General features: G+C 45.1%; 1 protein-coding gene across 2 annotated transcripts; it reads left to right on the top strand.

Annotated features, from left to right (window-relative positions):
• The first annotated feature begins 28 nt into the window (after window positions 1-28).
• LOC1269808 (hyccin) lies at window positions 29-21,693 on the top strand. 2 transcript variants are annotated; one of them, XM_061651556.1, is made up of 8 exons: window positions 62-394; window positions 5,786-6,288; window positions 6,381-6,641; window positions 6,713-7,235; window positions 7,312-7,428; window positions 13,167-13,838; window positions 16,838-17,326; window positions 17,424-18,388. In XM_061651556.1, the coding sequence occupies exons 2-8, from the start codon at window positions 6,139-6,141 to the stop codon at window positions 17,756-17,758; spliced, it is 2,547 nt and encodes an 848-aa protein (XP_061507540.1). In that variant the 5' UTR covers window positions 62-394; window positions 5,786-6,138; the 3' UTR covers window positions 17,759-18,388. The 2 variants fall into 2 exon arrangements, with proteins under 2 accessions (XP_308458.5, XP_061507540.1); XM_308458.5 differs by lacking the exon at window positions 13,167-13,838 and having other exon boundaries at window positions 29-394; window positions 16,841-17,326; window positions 17,424-21,693.
• Window positions 21,694-23,486: the final 1,793 nt, after the last annotated feature.

The raw sequence follows: 23,486 nt of genomic DNA, 5'->3' as shown, positions 1-23,486 counted from the left end.
TTCGAGGATTTCTGCTCACAACTGTCACGTTTCATGCCCAGCGGCCAGCAAACATTGCGCCGCACAGTGTGCGGGGCCAAGAAAAATGCACCAAGAATTGACGGGGAAAGCAAGGAAACAAGCAAGTGGTTCGATTTTTCGCTAATAATCCCCTTCTCGTTGCGCGGTGTGTGGTTTTTATCGTAGCAGGGCGGACGTGTTCCCGGCCAAGTTTCACCCGTGCCAGTGTCGAAGTGTTGTACGGGTTCCACACGCAACGGTGCGCGCCGTATGTGTGTATACTGTGTGTCGGGAAGTGGAAAAAGCCCAACTCGGTCGGTACCGTCGGTCGCGCTGTCTTGTGATCTGGCGATGCCTCTTGCTTGACCACGGAAGGAGAAGGCGTTTTTGGAAGGTAATTCGGTGTGTCTGTGTGGTGGGAGGAGGTGGGGTGCGTTTGTGAATGTGGCGTGGCGCAACGTGGACCGAGCGGTCGATTGTGTGCCCAACAGCAGTGTGGAAAGCGCCGTGTGTGATGGCTCAAGTTCCGATGCATCACCGTGTACTGATGATAAGCGGGCTGTGTGTTGTGAAGGTGTCCGCCCTAGTTAATGTGTGTGATTGTGACACGGTGTGCATGTGAGAGGGCAAGGTGTATCCTTTCGACGGTCGAAGAAGGCAGTGTGATGTTGGTGGCCACATCCTTGAAGCGAGCGAATCAGCACCCGAAGTGTTACGTCAAAATCACGTTCACAACTTCCCTGGCGAGTTGAGGGTGAAGTTTTCCACCCCAACCCGGCCAACCCGGGGACCCGTCGTCTGCTGATTGTTGTGAAGTGAACGAACCGTTTTTGAGGCGACGACGGGAACGACGAGATCGTGTTGGCGTGACAGAGATGTCGAGGGAGGCAGGGAAATCGAATGATATCATCAACAGTCCGCGTTCGTCATCGTCAGCGCAAAGTTTACTTTGATGTGTGAAGAATTGAGCCCGTGGATTGTGTGTGTTGGTGAAAAGCAAACCCCCGACAAGAGCCACATTTTTTAAAGCATTTTCCCAAGTGTACGCGAAAACCCATGTTTTCCCCGTAATTGGCAGGCAGTGGTAGGAGAAACGTAGGCCACCTTTCTTGTACGAAAGATAAACTGTGTATGTGTGTGTGCAGTAAAGCTTAACAGACTCGTTAACGTTCTCATTTGCAGCACGACAAGCAGGCTGATAAGGAGATGGCAAGTACTTGGCTGATAAAGAGAGCCTCCGTCAAGATGAAGACGACCCAGCTGATTTATTCTCCATTAATGCCGCCCACGCCTTTAAGTGGCCTTGAAATGCGTGGGTAGAACAGCAGCCACCTCCCACCAACCGACCCGTGGTGCTGAACACCGAGAGAACCTTGACCCCAATCAATCGATGCACGAATGCAAAACCGGGGTGGCACTGGGAGGGAGTACATTTGGGGCCAGTTATTATCGCATTCGCGTCGTCCCGCCTAAGTCTCTAGGCGTCCTATGGACACTCCCATGCGGTAAAGGTCACCTTTTGCTTCCTGGAGCGTTCCTTTTCCCCAGCTTTTTGCTGGTGGGTGGACGAGACCTGTCCATTTCCTTGCGAGGGGCACGCGGAGAGACGATGGAAGAAATTGTATCCAATTTTGCATATCGATTCGATTAAGTAACAACTAAATTCCACCCGTGGGAGGTGTTTAGTTTCCTTCTCCCTCCACCGTGTGAGTTTTTCTTTCGATAGTGGGAAAAAGCTTCCGATTAATTAGCTTCATATTGATTTGATTTGAAGAATTTTACTATTAGGCTCGTTGTGAACATGTTTCCCTGAAGAGCTTGGTAATTGTTTTAAGGAAAGCAGATTCAATTCTGATGAACAAGCATAACGAAAAACCTTGTATTTGGGGCAATTGGGCTTTTCTGGCGAATCCAATGTTAAATCGACGGATTAGCTGCTTTCAAATTGAATACCGTGCTTAAGCAAAGGTTAAGGTACAAGATGTGATGTGATGTGGTTTGGTTTGATCGCTTATCTTTTAAATGGTTGGTTCGTTTGTTTGATTGCTTATCTGTTTCGGCACGTTCTGGGCAAACTTAGCCGAACGAAAAGGAATTTATGGAGACCCTTTTGATAGAGAGACAAATTCCAACTGCTTTGCACTATATTCTTCTTTTCCTTAGTGACGAATACAGACAGAAAAGAAGAAAAGGTATTTTTATTTCAAATTTAGCGTATTTTTCGGGTGTTATGGAGCGTTCACATTCAGTTGAACAATGAGTCGCACAAATGCTCGGGCGGTTCGGTTGATAAGACATTCCATAGCTTAGGGTATGTAATTGTTCATCGTTATCGTGTGTTTACGGGGCTAATAACAGTCATTGCCACAGTCATTTTGTGGCAAAACATGTGTTCGACGCACCGTTTTGTAATGATGTGTTTTTAATTGCTATTTGAATCAAAAACAGACACCTAGTTGGAATTTGTTCTGTGAAGCTATAATAGATTTTCCAATTCGCATCAATATAAATTCCCCTGGCAGGAAAAAAACAAACGGATATTTCAAAATCAATTGGATCGGTCTGCTATTTTTGGCACCATTTCAAACAGACGGACAGTTGAGCCTGGTTGAAACTTCCTCTAGTCCCTGATGCTTCTTGTCATGCATCCACCCTATAGTATGGTTCTTGTAAACTACTTATCCCCAATCCAACGCACCTGCCCCTTGGTACGTTCGACACGAAATTGGAACTGATGGATATAAAATAATAAAAAGAATACGGAACCTTTTGGTGGTTTGCACATTCCGCTGACAATAATCAACGCTCTCAACCCGGAAAGGGGAAAGGCAGTGATGGTTTAATTGGATCAACGCGGTATAATTAAGTATCAAAAGTCGACCGAGTGTTGTGGCACCCCGTTGACATCTCGACACTGATGGGACTGCAAGAGCGGGTGGGTGCAGGTACAGGTACAAACGGGTGGTCAAATGGTCGTACAAGGGCTGGCGTAATTGCCTGGAGCTCTTCCGGGATTTTACGCTCATTTTAGTTTTTAATGGAACTCTTTCCGAAGCAAGGCAAGCTGTTAGCGATGTCCGAAACCGGTAGGGAAATATGTATGCCGGGGTTAAAATACATTTTTTGTCCCTTACCTTAATAACCCCACTGCCGTGGAACTTTTGTGTGGTGACCACTTTACATGGAGAGGTTTTTTGTTGTAGTTGTTGAATGGCATCTATTGCAGTAGGCCACGATGCACGCTACAGCAGCAAGTACACCTGTTGGCATGCTCTCTTGTCATCGTACTCATCGCTAATGCATGTGGGGGTGATGTGCCCCTATCTTTTCTCCTTCCACGGTTGATATGGTTGATGATAGACGACAACGGGCCTCCAGTACTCTGGTGTTGTAGCCATATTCGATACTTCAGTTGACCCGGTTTTTTGTGGTTGTTGTAACCCCCATCAACTCCATCCCAGAATGACTTTATCGTCTAACTGCCACTATCGTCGCGCGCTTAATGCGTTACGTAAAGGTTCGCGTAAAGACAACCGTCGCTTGATGATGACGCCTGTGTGCTGTGTAGTTGCTGCGGCTGCTGCTGCTGATGGTTAATTATGGTGGATGGGCGAACGAGCACAGTGGCAAACTTATGCATTTGCCTGCTGTCGCGAGACCGCGCGATTGATTGCTAGCAGGAAAAGTGTGACGTAAATGTCATTATTGAAGTTGGCCAAACGATGATCGGAAAGCTTCGCAAAGGCTGTGCGGACTACTACATGTTTTACTGGTCGTACTGACGTTTGTGCTTTAACCAAATCTCAAAAGTTGGTGTGACTACTGGCAGGGTGTTTTTGTTGGTTTTAAGCACTACGCTTACACAAAGCAGCATGTTGGGCGTGCAAAGTTTTCCCCCATCGTCGTCGTCGTCGTCGTCCTCGCCTGTAGTAACAATGTCAGGAAAAGAAAGTTCTGTGTTAAGTGCAATACAGCGGGTGTTGTTTCCCTGTTTTCACAGTGTGCTTTGTTGCTTGTTTGTTTTCCAGTTCCTTTCTCCGTGTCTAATCCAAGAAGCCACGGTGCTGGAGTACGGTAGAACAATGTTGCGGGTTCTTGGTCACGGTGCAATTGGACCGCCACCAACGTCTGTTGTGGTTGCCGTGGGGTTGGTGGCGGCACTCGTGGGAAAGTAATAATTGGGTGTTTTGTTTCGTAGCGTAGTCTCCGGTTTTGGGCACGAGCTGGTAGCGAAAGATAAATGTTCGGCTGAGGATAAACTTTGCTCCGGTTAACGTTTCCCCCAAACCCTGGTGGAGGATGGTTGTCTAACGATGTCCCGAGGGTTAGTTTTGGTTGGGTTCAATCGGTTTGAAATTGAGCAGAGCTGTTGTTGAAGCAAAGTTTTATTGCAAAAGAGCTGAGTTTTGCTGTTTTCCATCATCATAATCAGTTGCATGAGTTAGAGGATGGAATATTAAGCGACCGACCCAGACGGTATGTAAATTGGGATGGGAATAATTTAGTGTGATGTATTAATTACTGTATGGTTGTAAACATGAATTTAGGAGGAATTAAGGCAGACAACTATTAATGATGTGTATCTATTTCCCAGCATGATCAGTACTTGGTGATAAGATGAAGAAAGGTTCCCGAAACAACCCTCCACGTATGGCCAAATCTCATTTCGCAACGATTGATTATGACACTCCGAATCAGTTTTCGTCAATCAACTGCTCGGATGTACTCTACTCGACTGTGTTCGTCACTTCGTCACTTTCCAGAACTTTGGTCTACCTCCCTATCCACTGGGAAAACGCAGCCCCCAGGCACGCTCGCATGCAACATCATCCATAAAAATGTTGCTTGGCTGGGAAGAAAAGCAACTCGGCGGTGGCTGTCTGTCCATTAAAGGAAGGAAAGTCTTGGAAAGGCAGCCCGACCACTGTTGCTTCTGCCGAAGAGGGAGTCCTCCATAATGGGTGTCTGTCCATTCGCGTAAAAGCCCATCTTTACGGACTGAAAGATTGAGCTCGATAAGTGGATTGAAATCGATTTCTGATAAAATACTGTATCCATGCTCTCTTCCATGCACCGGGACTGGGTAGTTCTTCTTGCGTTGGGTAGCTCATAAATTTTCACCATCCTTTTCAGATGGGCCAGCCAGCTTAATAGAGAGCCACGGCTTGGCTTGACCCGAGCGGGAAGTTTCGCGTGAAGGATTCGCCCACAGTCCAGTGCTATCTGCTGCTCTACATCCTTGTTTTCACGAAGGAAAAGGAGCAGTGAAAAGCACAATAAAAAAACGCTAATAGCCAGGGAAGGATTGAGCCACTCTCGTGTATCGTACAGCACGTTTGCAAGTTTATAGAGACGATTGCAGGTTGTACAAAGTCCCGCAAGAAAACTCTTATCGTAAAACGTGCCGATTGATGCTGGAAGGCAAATGGTAAACATCGTCCGGAACAGCGGTATTGTTGGTCTGGATGGTTGGACGGAATGCACGGGTTAATAGCTTTACTACCTCGTCTTTCCTTTCGGGCGAATAGTAGCAGCAGCGAGAAAGTGATTTGCTTGAAATTGGCTACAGTTTAGAGTAATTCGTGGTAAAGAGAGACGATTAAACAATCCAGTTGGTCTGTTGTTCGAGCGAATTGATTTGCCATATATTTGCACAAACAAGCTAGTTGCTCCGGCAGACGTCCTAGAAGATCTTTTAACAGTTGTTTCGTTGAATAAGAGGACGATATATGTCGCTTAGAGCTTCTTGCACTCATACCATATCATTCGCCCATTTCCATTGCAGTGTAAATACTATTCAAGCTATGATTTGCCGCAGTGAACTGTTCGAGATCATCTAAGACGCAACAATATAAGCAGTAGTGTTGAAAAAAAAAGCTGTGATAGAATAAAACGGGATCTTATTGTTTGCTGAAAGCAGCGTTTTGCACGTGTGACGTTGGCGTCGATCCCGTTTGACGCACGGATTGCCTCCGGATGTGCCGCAATACGAGAACGTAGCACGTGAGCCGTCAGCGCCGGATCTATTCGGTAGAGCAAACAGAGCTTTGCAGAGCTGTCCTCTGTGCAGGTGGCCCGCAGGAATCGAGACGTGTTCCTTATAGTGTGCGGCGAAAGCGACGCTAGAAGAAACGGGCGATGGCAGAAGCGATCATAGCCGATTGGATCTCCGACTACAGCTCGCTGCAGGAATCGGAACTGCGAACGTTCGCCGCCCAGCACGAGAATGACTTCGAAATCTCGAAGGCACTCTACACCATCCTGAACGAGCGGACGAAGTATAAGGACGTAAGTAGGGAAGGGTTGCTGCGCCACTGTACATATGATGAAGATCGGTATGAAGCTAATGCGGTGTGTTTCGTTTCGTTCGGAATTTCCAGCTTATTCATCCCATCTGCAATCAGCTGTGCAATTTCTATCGCTCGAATGAGGCCGAACTGCGCCGTTTCACGTTGCAGTTTGTGCCGATGCTGATCTATCTGTATTTAAACTCGGTAGCACTGGGCGACAAGAAGGGCTGTCGATCGATCGAAACGCTACTGATCTGCATTTACAACATTGAGGTCAGCTCGGATGACGGCAGTCCAAAGGTGGTGTCATTTCGAATGCCTGTCCTCGCACAGACATCCGTCTATCATGAGGTAAGAATACGAACTTCCACCTGCAAATACCGTCAGGAGCTTACAATACAATCGTCTCGCTCTTCTTACAGGAGAAAAGTCTACAGCCAAGTGATTTACGGCGGTGGGAAGAGAACAGCAATAAGGACATCAACTGGGGTCCGCTACCCTCAATTGAATCGATCAACGCGCAGAACCGGCTCAAGGTGATGACGGCCCTGCTGTTTACGTACAACCAGCAGCTCAATCAGATCCACAAACCGGCCCTCTACCATCTGTGCAAAACGACCTCGCTGCTGGTGAACCAAGGCTTTCCGAAGCTACCGGGCGGCCACATGCACCGCTCGTCGTACGGCAATGATCCGATCTCACCCCAGCAGCCGATGGCGATGGCAGCGCCGTCGCACGTCGTCCGGCCACCGCCCCGGATCGCCGTGAACTCGCAGTTCCTGGTGGAGCTGGCGCATGCCAACTACTTCGCCATGTTTAACGAGTTTGCGTCGGCCGCGATCGAGGCGGTGACGGATCTGCACAGTCGCGCGTGCTACGAAATGCTTCCCGAGGTGATACTGGTGACGAATGCGATACGCAACTCGTTGCATGCGAATCCTTCCGGTAGGTTCAAACGTGATTAATGTGTGGAAATTGTATTTGTAACCTGGTATCGCTCCTTTTCTCCCTTTCTCACCAGGTCAACCCAGTGACGGTCCGATGGGTATTAGTGTTGCACTGACGCCTGCCACGACCACGGTGACGGTCTCGAAATCGATGATTACGAACGCTTCCTTCCGGACGAAGAAGCTACCAGGTAGGTGGTTCGGTGTCCCCGTCCCTTCTGGTGATCACCGCTTTTACGCCAATCAGATATCCCATCCGTCAAACTTCATCCTATGTGGCTCTTCATCACATCCGCGTTTCCGCCCGTTGTGGTAGCGGCCCCATGGCGGAGCCGGCGCGTTTGTACGAGTGACGATTTGGGGTACAATTGATGATGTACTTTTCAAAGTGAAAAGGGGTGTTTGGAGGAAATTTGTATGAGTCAGCCCATTTCGAATCGTCACTCTACATCCATTAGTCTCTCACCCAAAACGCCGCCGAAGATGTGGCCTTAATTCATATTCCTTTCTGTCTTGTCCACATACCTCTAACTACCGTGCAGCAGCGCGCAGCCTACGTTCAGTGCCGTTTCCTTTCTCGTTCGCTTTGGCAAGGGAACGGCCCCAATTTTACCCGATCGCTTTTACCGCTTTTTCGTTGTTCAATGTGTTGTTCTTTGCAAAATTGTTTGCTGTTTTCCTTTTTCTATTGATTTTTTTTAAATGAAATTTCGTTCCATTCCTACATTACCGTACCCTCTAGCCTTGCTCCTCTCATGCATTTCATCGGTAAAGTAAACAAAGCATACGTGTCCCTTACCTTAATTCGCTTTCCTTTCGATTCGTTTTGGAACGGTGGAACGGAATTAGTTGTTGTTTAATGAAATTATCATTAGTTTGCAGAATTGGCAGAAACTGTGCTCTCCTATATTCAAATGGTTATTAATTTCCATTCCCCATGGTTATCGCTTGGTTGCAGGGTTTTAATGTTCCTCGTAACAGCTGGTGTAACATCATGGTCCTTTCCGGTGGTGTGACGACATGTTGTTTCTAAAATCGGAAAGCTATCCACAATCTAATATTGATAGGCAAATTGATTTACAATAAATTAATTTGCGTGTGTCTTTTATGTGCAGCCACAAAACGCAAGCGTATCGCTAAAAAGTTTCGAGTTTCCTTTTTCCCCCGGGATGACGGGCCAATCAGTGGGGAATGAGCTTGACAGAAGAAAAGTCGACAATTAGCTTAATGATTCTCTCTCTCTCTCTATGTCCATCAAAGGATCAGTGTCGATGTCTCAAATCAACGTAATCAGACCGACCGCATGTGATGCCGACTGTCAACTGGTGCGCTTTTGGTTCGGCATGAAGCAACCGGTTAACGACGGATCCCCCAGAAGAGAAAGGGTCCGTCTTTCACCCACCCACCCCGCATGTGTAGGTGGTGTTGGCTTCTAGAACGATGTAGCTAATTTGCTTTGCGCTCGTGCCTCGCGGTCGCTCGCCTGGATCGTCTCTCAATCACTCCGTTTAAGAGAGCAAGTGTGTGGGCAGAAAACAGGCGAATCGTTACACACCCGATCCTCGTTGCCGCCGGCTCCCTTTCCGTTCGGTATGCTGGGCGGTGGATGGATGATTGTCTTTCGCTTGTGTTTTTTCTACCAAACACGCACAAGATTTGTTGCGCTGGGACCGAGATTCGGTATCGCAATCGACATGCGGCTGGTTCCCTTTTTCTCCCGCTAGCGCCCGCATTCGTACGCGATAAGGCATCTCATCGTCGTCCCACATAATCATTGTGCCACGTTGATGCGTTTCTGAGAAACGGAAGCGGAATGGGAAACGATAAGGAGTATCGAACGAACAACAAACACAAAAAGCGGAAGAATTGAACCAGTTTCTTCTTGCACAGCACGCCAGGGTAACAGATAAACCATCACCATGCTCGCCCCGTGGCTCGTGCCGTGGCTCGGGGTGGTAATTATTGGCTAAAATGGTAGAAAAACATAACATCAGTTGTTTGAGACAACGCGACCTTAAACGAATGGTGTGTGGGAGCGTCTCGGATGATACTGCTTGGTGGGTGGGTGTACTTTATTCGCAAATCGGTTGTGTTTGTTTGTTTGTTTGATGCTTTGCCATTTTTGCTGCCTTCTGGTAAAGTAAAACCGGCGTGCTCTTTCGGATGTGATAGCGCCACGCAATGTAATGTATCTTATTTTGTGGTTTCGTTATTGACATTTGAACGTATCCCACGTTTTGTGATTTCATTCAATGCCGGCATGTTTCTTTCTCTCTCATTTTCGTTCCATTGTTAGAAGAGAATTTTGTGCCCCACGCAACGATAAAGGTGTACGAACTGGAGCAAGCGCGTTTGTTGGTGGAAAGCATCCTTCTCCAGCTAGTGAATGACTCCTGCCAATCGGTCCTGCCAAATGAACGTTCGAAAATGCGAACCAAATTACGAAAAGTTCGATGGTTGGATTCGTTCCTTAGCGATCGTCTCGATCGTTAAGTTTTTACCCCCGATCTTCTTTCCGATCCCTGATCTCTTTTGAAAGCAGATAATTTTCTTTGCTCAAGTGTGAAATAAATTTCCAGTAAAATGTTCTATCAACTTTCTCCACACTCACACACTCGGGCAGTTCGAACCACATCCACACGGTTAGGAACTGTAGGTGTCTAGAAACGAACTCATCATGCTCCTGTTGATGGTGGGGCTTCCTTCATTGGCAAAGCGAAGCTTCGAAGGCTAACTGAACCTCGTCTGAGCTGCTGCAACAGGACGCGGCGCTGCGATAGGTGCTGATAGAGAGTGCCACGAAAAAAAGTGGAAAGTAAGTTTTGCGGCTAATAACTGAATGTTGTTTTCATGTCACCGGTGTTTCGGTGTGCTTTGAAATTCCTCCCTACCAAACGACCGGGGCCCTTGTCATTTTCAAAGAAAGTTTTAAATCTCCCTTCGATGTATCTGTCCCTCAAACTGTCTGTTCTATGTGTGTGTGCGTGTGCGTGTGTTGCGAAATCACATTATATTCCTGCTGGAACCATTAATTCCCACTGTATCTATCATATCCTGATGTGTTTCTTGATGTGAATTAGAGCTGCTTTTGGGCTGTGCTGTGCATGCTAAGGACCACCATCTCTGTTGTCCTTCCTGACGATGTGTTTCAGTGTATATAGAAACTATCTACGGCGAACTACGCCTGTCTGTGTGTAAAATGTTTCCTTTACGGTTGACATACAGTTGACTTCAACAGTTCCACACCACCAATCATTAATTACCAAGACATTCAGGTTTGAGGACAAAGCTTTGTGTTGAAATTTGAGCTGAGCCGTTTGGACCATGTAACTTGAGTTCTGTTTCGATGTAGTTGTATGTATTTCGGAGCAGTAACAATAGCACGAAACGGGTGAAAGGCCACCCCGGAAGAACCATTCCTTCCATATTAATTAGCTTGTCAGACATGGCAGAAAGTCAGCTCAGCCCTGTTTGTTTGCCCATTGTAAATCGGCTTTAAAGGATCGTTCCGACGTTTCCAAAAATTAGCTTTGGCTAGACGGTTTTTGGGTGCGTATGCGTGATGTAAACTGTACAACGGTTTCTATTGTTAGGTTGGTCCTTTTTGTTGTGAGCCTGCGAGCTCCATTGTCGATTCCCCGGTCTCTGGAGTCGGGTCTGGTGATGAATTCGGTGACATATTTCCTTATTAATACTGGAAAAAGCGGGCCAATAAAGCTGGAAAGAGTGGTATTTAATAATTAACAACACACCATAACACAATCAAAAGCACATGAACTCCTTGCACATGGTTCTTAAAGTAGAGGGACAGAAGTTTAAAGAAGGCACACAATCAAAAGCACAGGAACTCCTTGCACATGGAAATTTGTTATACAAATTGCATACTTGCCAATTGGATAACTAAGCACAGTAAAACGCCTTACGTTATGCAATGTTTCTTGCAAATCCTTGCAAATGTGCATCACACGGGCATCAACAAATTGGCCAATAGATTTTGACGTGGGTTGGTCCGAGTTTCGTTCTGAAAAGATTATTGAAAAGCAAAAACAATCTGTTTTATTTAATGATAGCAGTGATAGTATTTTTATCCTGTCTCGTGTGGCTCTCAGAACAAGCTTATGCATTTATCTGCCGCTTTGCACAACGTGCATAACTACGCCAACCAAACTGCCGTGCCTATACATTCTTGGAGTGCTTGGAACCTTTTCCACCGGCTGATTGTTTAAAATAAAGCACGAGGAAAATACTATGGACAATTAAAATCCGTAACCGAGACGAGTTAAACATAAATGGATAGCATCATCACATCATTCTCTCTCGCTCTCTCTCTTTCGTTAGAGGAAAAGAGAAATTGGAGCATTATTTGGCTCACATGTCATGTCATGGCATGCTGGCAAACGTGATCCAGCCTCTACGTCCTTTCCGCTTGTTTTGAAGCGTGGTGAATGATTACGCAAAGAAAAAAGACGCAGCCAGAGGCATGTGGGTGGAGAGGATTTTGCCCAGTGATCATTAACAGAGGTGTACAAACGTAAAACGGTACAATATTTCAACACACTTGGCTCGTTATCGACAGTAGGTTGGAGGGGAGGAAATCCACAAGCACATGCTGCGCAAGAGAAAGTGTATCCGATGTTGAATAATCGACAAACGTTCGGATTGTGGTTTTAGTTGAGTCCATGGGACTGTATTCTTCCTTTCTGAACGAGATTCCCCCCGTGTCCAGGCGGTCAGAGAGGATTTTTCTAATAGTTGAGCTCTGGCACGAAGGCGTTAGTTTGTGAAAAATGTATGACCGTGGAGCTGACCATCCTACTTGCGGCAGCGGATGTGTTACGCAAGTATCCCTGCAAATAGAACTGGCTGGCTGGACGGAAGTGGGATGCCTTTGCGGGTGACTTTATTCGTCACAGAGGAACTGTGCATGACAGCTCAGAGAGACGAGCAAACGATTGCTTTTGGGTAGTCAGTTTGTGTCTCATGGTTATGTTATGTACAGTTTCATTGAGTTCATTTTAAATTATGTTTTTTTTTATCATTCTTTGAACTACACCCCCCTCATTGCGAACATTATGCCTCAAACATCATCATCCTCGCATACAACAGCTTGCGAATGTTGGCAGCGAATGTTTTACTAGAGAAAGCTTCCGCAAATTCTTCTTCCTTGCCTCGTTACAAGAATGAAATTGCATGTAAAACGATCCAGAAGACAGATCGATTAAACTCTAAAAAAGGAATGATAACCTTTGTAAAACTAATAAATCCACCAGGACGTCTGATAATCCTTCTCGTCTTCAAAGGCATTATCTTATTATCTTTATCGCTTGCTTTTGTTAATAATTTCTACATTATTTCCAATAAAACCCCGTTATTTTGAAGTTAGTTTTTCAAGCTTTTAACAAGCTTTATGTCTAACCTGTTTTAAAATGAAGGAATTTTCCCCTTAATCCTGTTGCTTTTGACTGACGACTTTCGCTGTATGTATTTTGAATAAAACTTGGCTACGGTTTTCCTTATCCTTTTCGCACACTCTCTCTCCCTTTCTTGCTCTATCTTGTACTTAACTTCACTCTTGCGTTCTGACGCAAAGTATTAACCAATGCACTACCCAGATTCGCCCATCCTCAGGTTTGCTTTTGAGCTGAGCGGTTCTGCGCTGTGGACTATTTTCGGCTGTCTCGCAGAAACCGCGACTGATACTGGTTGAATGTAACCGAGATATCATATTTTCTTTTCTTCTTTTCCTCTAATTTTTCTTCTTAATCTCTTCTCTCTGTTCGAACTCGTGAACGAAACCCAAAAACTCTCTCTCTCTCTCCCGATCGAACCTTGTGTATTGAAAATCGCAATTTGTGGTACGAATTTCCAATTGGCGCTCATCACGCGGGGTTTTTGCTGTGGCTGCTGCTGGTGACACGATGGTCTACAGACGATCTGGAGGTGGAGTTTGTGAATGCGCTGCAGTCCACGCAACAGGAAATGATGAGCAAGCTGGCGATGATTGACGCCGACGTAGGAAACGACGCAGGAGGCGCTGGAACGGCAGTTTGTAGCGCTGCTGGTGGTGGTGGTACAGGCACGCAAATTGCAGTTAATATTGGACCGGATGGTACCGTCGATCCTGACACAAACAGTCCACGGACCGAAACGAAAAAGAAGGAATCATCACGAAAATGGAAAAACTGGGGCTGGAAAACGAACGCTCCGACCGGTGCGGCAGCGAATGCTAATGGAACCGGTGCCGGTGGTACGAAGCAGACCAGCATCGAGGAGGAGGCAGACTCACCGAAACGGTCCGGAGGCTCCACACGTCACTCAAGTCCGGCCGATTCACCCAAGCACAAGCTGCTGCTGGGAACGGGCAAGGTGGAGGACGTGAATTCCAACGCCAGCGTCTCGCCGGCATCGCTGAGACGCAAGAAGTTCCTGTCGAGCAAGAACCAATCACCGGTAAATCGATCGGAGGCACGGGCCAGTGCCGGTGCCCGGTTGTACGAGGAGTTCGAGAGCAGCCTGCAGGACTCGGATTCGGACGAGTTGGCAGCGTTGATAGTGAATGGGCGGCCGGCAACGATCCATCTCATACAACCGTCCACCATTCCTGGGCTGTACTAAGGACACGGGGACCACCGACACCGAATCTCGCCAGCGCCGAAACGTGCACATTACATATACAGAGAGAGAGCTTATTATGAGGGGCCACAACCTCAATTGAACCACTGCTATGAATGCGACGTACGCGCTACTGGAGCTGGCAGCTAGCCTTGCCTACTATTACCTGCAATCGTAGTTAGCTAATAATCGAACTTAACGCTTTAAGACAACAGCCATAGCAACCGCCAATCCCACAGAATGCCACCGATGCCACAGAAACAACGCCGTTTGCCACAAAGTGCCGCCGATCAACAGGAGCTAGAACGACATCATCTCTCCTGTAACGAAACAGCTGGAAACAGGCAAGCCAATGACGACTACTTCTACCTTCTTCCAAAAATCTTCTGCTTCTGCTGCAAACCACTGCTCCGTATGTGTGTGTGTGTGAGCGCGTGCCTCTTTTCTGCTCTTTTGCCAATTGAGTGTTTGGTTTTTGTCACTTTTTCTCTTTTCTTTTCTGCTTCACACAGTGCAGTTGCCGTGTTATCTTCCTTATTGTTTTTAATTGATCCAATTGGATCATATCTATTTGAAAGGGCGTCTTGCCACAATCGGTTCGTGTAGTTTGTAATGCTTATTTTATTCACACACGCGGGAAAGCGTTTAAACTACACCTCTCCTTTGTATGTGTGCCAAAATCAATTGCTTATGTATTATACGTATCACTGCGAACTGCTGTTGCACCCGGACGTCCGCCTACTGTTGTAACAAAGTGATGGAAGGACATCAGACATGCACTTACCTCTACTGCACCGTATAAACGCGTGTTCACACAGTCTCGGAAAAGAGTCGAAAAGGTTATGCATAAAGCACAGAGCTTAGTTAAAGTGCACCAAAATGTGTGAGTGTGTGCGTGTGGCACTTGTTCACGCAACCATCATCATCAGCCTCTTATGATTTGAATATTGCTATATTCCTCATCTGTTCGATTTTGTCGCTTGTGGAACATCAAATTCTGCTTAAGATTATTTCTCTCGTGTTGATTTTATCCACCGACATGTGCCGCTATTGCCACACAGCCTCTCCTCAGATCGCTTCCAGCACACATGTATCACGTCACGTGTGCGGTTTCCCTATTTTACATACCACATTGCGCCTGTTGCGCACACCATACTTTCCCCCACCCTCATGGCGCGAATCGCGCAAATACTGAGGATTATTCGGTTTTGGCAAAATACGGTTTATGTATATTGTCAATATTTGGTACCGCCAAAAGCACTGCCAAAGAGCAAAGAGGGACGAGAAAGTCGCGACTTTTTGCAGTCGTGTGATTTTTTGATGCGTTATAAATATCATCTCATGTGTTTTTTTGTGTTTTGTTGTTATTTCTGGTTCAGAACATCAAACGATTTTATTTCTCGATAAATCTTATTTTGTTGTCCTCCTTTTTTCTCCTCTTTGTCCAACGTGACTTTCGTTTGTGTGCGTGTGTAAGTGTGTGTGTGTTTATGGTAAAACATTTGTATTTTTAAATCACATTTATGTTGTTGCCACTGCTGCTGTATTGTTTCGTTTTGTGAAATATTGTTTTTTACATTCTTTTGTACTTATTTCACAATTTGTGCCACAAAACGTAACCGCTGGGAATGGGTGGGTGGGTGTCGTTTTGAGGTATATTTTTAACAAATAACGTGCCCAACTTTTTGCACCACACGATTTACCCTGGGGGAGCTTTTTGTGCACGTGGCTATATTGTGTGTACACTAGAGCGAGATGCGATTAATCATCTGGGTTTACCTTTTTTTTTTAGTTCATTCGTTTCTACAACCGGTTATTTCTGTAACTAGTTACACGTTGATTTAAGTAACTATTTATTTTCTTTTATTTCAGTAAAGTAGTTCAGTAACGATCAGTTATGGGAATGTAACTAGTTACATAGCGTTACTTTTTGTTTAAAAAATCCCATCTCTCTCAGCCTGCTCATCTGATGAACTGTTGTCCCCATAGCGTGTGTTGCCCCTGCAAGTAGGCAATGTGCCGCTTGTATCAATGTCTTTGTTAATACACTAGATATTACCTGTTTTACACTCTTTGCTATTTATTATAATGTTTTTCAATACTACAAATATTAAATAGGGATATTCAATTTTATTTATATAAAATTTATATAAATTAATTAATTAATTATAACTCCTCCCCTTCTATTAAAATAATGCAACAAGATGGTCAATTACGATGGGACAGGGTACACATGCAGAAACGAAACGATTGATTACACGGCCCCATTGCACAAACTCTATAAAACTGTGTGGCTCTGTTTATGAGTTTGATTCAATGCGTAACGGACTTCTACGAACAGCAAGCTCTTCTCTGCTAGGTCTGTAGGCTGGAGGCTCATGGCTCATGAAATGTCCCTCTGACCTATCTCACAGCTGCCAACGACGGACGGAGTTTGTCGAAGTATTTAATTGAAACATAAAGAATAGCTTAAGAAAGATAACATAAAATGAAAGGCAAACAAATCGTCAAGTTATGCAGTATGATCGTCCAGGATGATGATGATATTCTGTACGGTTCTTGTTGTGTTTATCATCCGTTTCATAAAGCAATTCCTCTCCTTCCGCACTTCCATGGAGCCCACGATTTACTTCTTCTCCACGCCTCGGCATCTCAGTGTACCGCTCCACTGCACGATAAGTAATCGTTTAGTGTCCTTTGCGCACTGGATTTCATGGAAGTATGTTTCCAACTCGCATTTTCTTCTCCCTTTCGTCTCCCTTTCTGTCCCAGACTCTCCCTCTCTCTCTCTCTTCCATGTTACACGGATGGGTCTCACACGATCCGTACGTGTGCAGGTTGGGTACGATAAAGTTTAATTAATTTTCCGACGCTGGTTTTACTTTACTCCTTGTAATTCACACGCTGCGCGCTCGACGATGACGCTGCCGACGATAATTCTCGTGCCCGACCTTTGCTTCGATCGACCCCCGGTTTTTCCCGGGCTTGCAGACGATATTCCAATACAGGGGCCAACGAAGGAGGAGAACGGTGCGCCCGGACACCAGCATCTGACCAGCATCAACGAAGATTGCGAGAGCGGGCTACCGTCGACGGACGGCAGCACGAAGGGTACAATTGCTGGGGCAGGCACTGGGTCGTCCACAGCGAGCGGCACCCCGGGCAAACCGAAGGACTCCAAAACGCATAAGGTGCTGGGTGGATTCAAGAAGCTGAAGCCGGAAAAGGATAAGGACAAGGAGAAGGACAAAGACAAGGAGAAGGATAAGGATAAGGATAGGGATAAGGAGGGCGGCAGCGGCACAACGCCCGTGGTGCTCGTTTCCACCGGTTCCGGGGGCGGTGTGACGCTTCCGGTGAATAGTAGCGGTGCGGCAGCAGCCACTGGCATCAGCGTCGGCGGCACGTCGCTGGTCGAGGAAGCGAAGGCGCTAATGTCATCGGCGAAGAAGATCAACTCGAAGGAGAAATTAAGTGGTAAGTTATGTGCTGCCAACCCCAAGGGGGGCGGGTGAGTAATCTGACCCTGTGTGATGCTGTGTGCAATGTGCATTATTCCGCTTTCTAATTGCAGCGTCCGGTGGGGTCGGTGGAGGCCAGCCCGCAACCGTTGTCGTCCTCTCGAATGGAAGCATCCTGATGGGATCGGGTCCAGCGTGCGGTACGGCGAACGGGGACAGTGTGGACGGGGCGATCGTAACGAGCACGGCCAACGGTGGAATCGGCGGCAAGCAGTCACTCGATATTGGGGAATCGTTCGATTCTGGCAGTGAGTTGCTGCAGCAACAGCAGCTGCACGCCTCAACCACGATCAACAACAGCAGTGCCAGCAGCAATGGAGGCAACACGATCAAAACCACCGTGCTGGATATGAAGAACCACGGCAGTATACAAGTTAGTCAAGTTTAGATTGTCGTCCATTCGTTTGTCGGGCCTACCGCTAGGACACCTGTCTGTTTTCCCCATTTAGTTTTGTGGGTAAGGGAAGAAATGCGTTGAGTGTGTGGAATGTATGTGAAGTAAGCTATATTCCTTTAACTCATTTCCTTTCCATTGTCATGAAGCACTCCGCTCACACACAGTATTGCAGGCCTGCCAGTAGGATATTCTTTGACGCTCACACACACCTTCCCACATGTCCCTTCATGTCCTGTTTTCCCTCCGCGTACACGGTCCTGTATAGAAAGGTGCGAACATGTTAAACTGGCTAGCCACCGTCGGGGGGTCGTCGGTGATTATAGATAGTGTACGTATATGTTGTGGTGCGATTTTGTTACTATATATACCAAATAAGTGCGGTTGAACGGGCAGTGGAAGATAGTGGAACTGCTACTAGGGTCCATAGTGTGTTATAATTTGTGTGTTACATTTGGAAGTATTTTCTTTGTCGTTTTTTTTTGTTTGTACAGATCATTGTTTTTCTTTTCGAGCCAGAATTACTATATGTTTATTCTTATCGTCTAATATTACTAATGTGATAGTCAGCTTTTGTTGTATTTTATATTCGCTTTAATTATCATTCTCTCCATTTAATCGTTATTTTGTTTCGCTTCTAATCTTTTAATTTCCCCGTATGCCCCACACTGTTAGTGCTCTCCCCTCACACTGTCGTTAAAGTTGTCTTAAGATAATTTTGATAACAGCAACGCATCTCTTGTTAATGATGGGGCCTTCCAAAGGATTTTTCATTCCACGCAAGCTTTTCCCGCATAATACCCCTTCACCCTTTCAATTGGCGAATATCTAAAGCCGCGTTATAGGAGCGAGATGGGGGAACAACAACGATCACGATATAAATTCCATTTTTATGTCGTTTCTCCTAACCGGTGTATGTAAAGTGTCTCGTGGCTTTTGTTGTTGTTGTTGCCATTCATTCCCTCCACCTCACTTGGCTCGTCGTCATTAGCGAATCATCTATTTTCGCCGAGTGCCATTACCACCGTGTTGCTGTGTACCATCGCCAACGCGCCCACACGAATCTGGTTGGGTAAATATGCACTCCCACACACACACTCGCCAAAAATGAGGGAAACGGCTGCGTTCCGAAGCGCGCGTGTATATCCTTGCGGCAGGCTAAAACGCTGCTAAGCAAACAAACCAAACACTCGCACACACCAGGTTAGAAAAAACAACACCAAACCCATCTTTCCATACTCTAAACGGCCTATAACGACGAGAGCAGCGTGTCGGACGGTGCGGAACTGGGTTAAAGCATTCATTGGGAAATTTCGGGGTGCATAAATGAATCAGTTTGTAGAGGGAGTGGTATAAGCACCATCATTTGATTAGCATCGGTTTTATCAGCTATGGCTTATGCTCTCTTATTGGCGCTAATCGTAGCGTAGAGATATCCCCCAGCGCTGTGCCACCCCAATTTTAGATGTCCTTTTTTCACACGCTTTTTGAAGCTGCTGGTGTGCGAAAGGAAATCGAAAATTACCTTTAAATGACTGTACGCTTGTGTTTGCTTAAGGCTTGTGTCTGTATACTCTTGTATTGATGTACAGGGTTTTCCAGGAGTTCTCATAGCTGTGTGACACTTTATTGACTCCTTCTTGTGTTAAATGAACTTAATCTAATGAGAATTGTACTCTACAGCACCCTTGTTGAACAAATCTAATAGGAATTTTCAAGGAATCTGTCAAAAAAGGATACCATAGAGTCCAATTTTCATCATACACTTCTCACAAGAAAGTGTCAAAGAAGTGTCCCACAACTATGAGAACCCCTAAAAAACCCTGTATTGATTTAGATTTGCGAAATCTGACTGACTGGCGTGTTGAGCATATTAATTGAGCGTTTTCTGTTCGATCTATTCCCAACGGTGCGCTTTGGCTCATTCAAACTCTGCAATCGACAGCAGCTGTGGAGGATCTAGGGAATGCAATGAATGGAAGAAACCGCAAATCACTACAACCAGCATCACTACAACCCTGTGGGGGAAAAAGAGTGATTTTGAAACGAATTTTTTTTTGCTGTATTCTGTTACCCTTATTCTTTCTCTATCATCCGTGTGTAGGAGTCACCAATTACCGTCATCGCCATTTGATTGATATGCACCATAATAGGCAGCCCGATGAACACTCTCGTCGACCGTTGGTGTTTAGACGAGCAATTAGGCGTAAAGTTTTGCGTTTTGATAAGGAAAGAAAGAAGAAAGCCTGCAAATGAATTGGTTCTGTTAGTGGGATGAAGAGAAAAAAATGGAAAATGTCGTTCCTAATGTAGTCATTATACTTTTTCCCCATCGAAACTTACCCTCGATTGCTTTTTGTGGGACTGTTTTGTATACTTTTTCGTTTGAGCGAGAGAACCCGCGTTAGAGAAATGTTACATTTCTTCCATACATACGAAGTGTCCAATCTTATGTGTTTGTGTGTGTGTGTGTGTTGAACGCGTGTTGTGCGAGAGACGGATTTCGATGGCTTTGTGTTTTGGAGTGTGCACACTTCCGGGGACATTTCCTTTTTTTCTCCCCGGTCGCTTACAATCTCAGCGACCTATTTCCTTTTCCCGAAACGAGTTCTTCAATCCACCACCTTCCACTCTTCTCCTTCCCCTTTCTTCTAATTCAATGAAAGTAAACAAGATGGGAAGGGAGGACGACCGACTTGTTCATTTCTTGTTCTATTATTTATCCACACAAAAAAAAGGCTCTCGCGATTATTGGGAAAGAGAGAGAGCGAGAGCAAACGAAGGAAACGAGGTCGTATTTGCAAATGAGGCAAAGCGAAATGAGGTCGTTTGAGATTTGTTTAGCCGAATTTGGTTCCGAATGGCGCAAACATACTGAAGCAATACTAGAAGTGTACAACACTACACACAATGCGTCCGCCTAGCCTGCTTCCTGGACGGTTGGTAGGGAAAGATTTTCTTCATTACCATGGAAACCCGTCGGGAATGATTTCAAAGGATGCTGGGATTTAGGGTTTGTTATTAATTGTTGTTATTTATCTTACTGTCTCTCTCTCTCTCTCTCTCTCTCTCTCTCTCTCTCTCTCTCTCTCTCTCTGTCACTCTCACTCTCTCTGTCACTCTCACTCTCTCGCTTTCGCCTCGGTTTGTTGTTACTTCCTCCTTGACGGTACAACATCCCTCCAACACTTATCACACACACTCACTTACCCCATCGTTGTGTGCAGATCGAGAAGAAGAAGAAGAAGAAAAACGTCAACAAAAAAGCAATAGTTAAAGTAAACTAACAAAACGAAACGCTTAGAGTTAGGAGAGTTTTTTTTTCTTCATCTTAAGTTGGTGCGATGCTTAATTTTCGCTTTTCTGTGGATTAGGTTGGATTGTTGCGGTAAGGATCGTTCTTACCATCAAATTGTGATTGAAAGCTTATGTGTGTAGCAGGGCAAAAGGGGTTGTTTAAATTTTACTTTACAATAGTGTACATTCATTAAAGGAAACACCAACACTTTCAACACTTCGAACAAATAATCAACCGTACATGAATTAGTTAGAACTATGAACACAAAAGCCACATACACACACATTCGATGAAGCAAATGGAGCTATGTATAATAGACTTGTGATGGAGAACGGAATGTTTGTTGTGCATGATATTATCTAACACGTTAGGAATTTGTTTCACGATCAATCGAAAGCTTATGAAGCGATTAGCCCATATATTGGCAGACACATATCATTTGGCACACGTTGTTGTATCGTTTTTTTCACCTCTTTTCACCGGCTTGTTCAGGAAGGATCTAATCTTTCATCTGTTGTTAACAATGCAATATCATTTGTTAGCTACCACACAAGTTATCCATTGTTATGTCCTTCATTCTCTGAGCGTCCTTGTCGTTTCTGCTACGAAATGGTAATAATAAAAAAAACAATATATGAACGAGAACATTAATACAAAAGAAACACACACACACACATTTATCGGAAGTCGAAAAATGAACAAAATTCGACAAAATCTTCCCTCCCCGTATATAAAACACAGATAAGGAAACGTTCGTTAGCGTCAAAAGCGTTTAGATTTCATTGTCGGTGTACATACTTACGTAGTAAACGAATTCAGCGTTTAGTCATTCAACAGAGTGGAGGAAGCAAAGACCTCCAGCCGTCGAAGAAGGGCTGTTGTAAAGTTCGTGGTGTTTTAGGTAGCATAGAATTGCATTACTTCATCATCATGTGCGTTTTTTGTGTTTTTTTTTCTCTCGAAAATCGCACGCACGCCACCGCTGTGTGCGGCGATTACAATGTTCGTTCGCTCTCCAGTCAGATTGTTGATGAAACGTTCACAGAGACTATACATATACATATATACAACAAACAAAACAAAAGAAAACCTTATATATATACAAAAATCTGAAGCAAAAAACACGTATATATACATCAAGATATTAAAAAAAAAACAAAGAAATCAATTTGTCAGTGTAATTTATCTCGAAAAACCCATACGCAACACAAAACGATATTATACGCGATCAATGAACAAAAAAACCAAGAGAAAAATAGAGGAAACGGAAGGACTTGAGAAGAGAGAAGGGACAAGCACTTACACAGAGACAAGCGAAATGGGGCAGCAAAAATCGCGTGCGTGGCATACTGTGGTGAAATCGGGCTGATGCTGTTGGTCTGGTAGGCCGCGTCAGTAAAGCAGCCGTTGCTGTGGGCAACGGTGGTGGTAGACGACTAATTCAAATGGCTATATTAGGAAGTGGCAGGGATTCAGTAGTGGCGTGTTTAGAATAATATGGGGATTACAACAGTAACAAAACAAGCGTATAATGCCGGGAAAAGGTATAGGTGCAACATGTGGGCGGGCTGGGAATGCAATGTGGAAAAGTGAAGCATGAAGAAGAAAACAAAACACGAAAAACAAATCTACTCTGTACAGAAGAGGAAAATATATGATATCGTTACAACCAAAAAGAACAACGATCGTCTACTGCTGCTTATCCGAAAGTTTGTTTCTTGGCAAGCGTTTCAGGTAGGTATTGGGGATTTGTGATTGTTACATGACGCTGTTTCTCATAAATGATAATCCTTTACAGCAAACGCGTTCACATTACGCAAACAGTAAGCAGCCGTACTCGGTGTGGTGTGGTCATCGTAATCAGATTTTAGAATCGGGCTACTGCGATTATGAGATAACTCTATAAATACAATCGTTCTACGGGCGTCCCACATAATCGTCCCGGCCTGTCCGGCCAACTGGAACGTTGCGAAAGGTTAGGTAATTATTATTATTTTTTGTTTATTTTTATAGAGACTTTGTGCCAAAATTAGGTAATTATTGTCATTCATTTCCTACACTAAAATTGCTCCAGCGTTTCGGAGTGTGTGTGTTTCGCTCCAAAAAATAGAACACACACGCCAACGATATGTCAATTAGAGTTTCATCTAGTTCTATCCAATATGTTGCCATCTTGTATTTGCGCATTCTCTGCGTATCTTGCGTGACGATGTGGTGATTAGATGCGATAATTTTCAATAAGCCTAAGCCTACTTTGCTGTGATGAGCGGACTCTGTTCTGGTGCTTCAATCGGGGGACTACCGCATCTGTCAGACATTGTCATTGATGTTCCCAACATCTCTTAATCGTCCACTTGAGGTGAGCCGGGAAAGTGCCCTTTCAACATGCGGAACGGTCAGCACAGTTCGGTTGACTTGATAAGA

This window comes from Anopheles gambiae, chromosome 2 (assembly GCF_943734735.2).
Source record: "Anopheles gambiae chromosome 2, idAnoGambNW_F1_1, whole genome shotgun sequence".
NCBI classification, from domain to species: Eukaryota; Metazoa; Arthropoda; class Insecta; order Diptera; family Culicidae; genus Anopheles; species Anopheles gambiae.
The sequence above is the reverse complement of the archived record's forward strand: the minus strand, read 5'-3'. Positions and strand labels throughout refer to the sequence as shown.

Coding starts and splice junctions, on each gene's coding strand:
- LOC1269808 (XM_061651556.1), top strand. CDS start 6,139: ATGGCAGAAGCGATCATAGCCGATTGGATCTCCGACTACAGCTCGCTG. Junction 6,642..6,712: donor AGACATCCGTCTATCATGAG/GTAAGAATACGA, acceptor CTCTTCTTACAG/GAGAAAAGTCTACAGCCAAG. Junction 17,327..17,423: donor CTCGAAGGAGAAATTAAGTG/GTAAGTTATGTG, acceptor TTCTAATTGCAG/CGTCCGGTGGGGTCGGTGGA.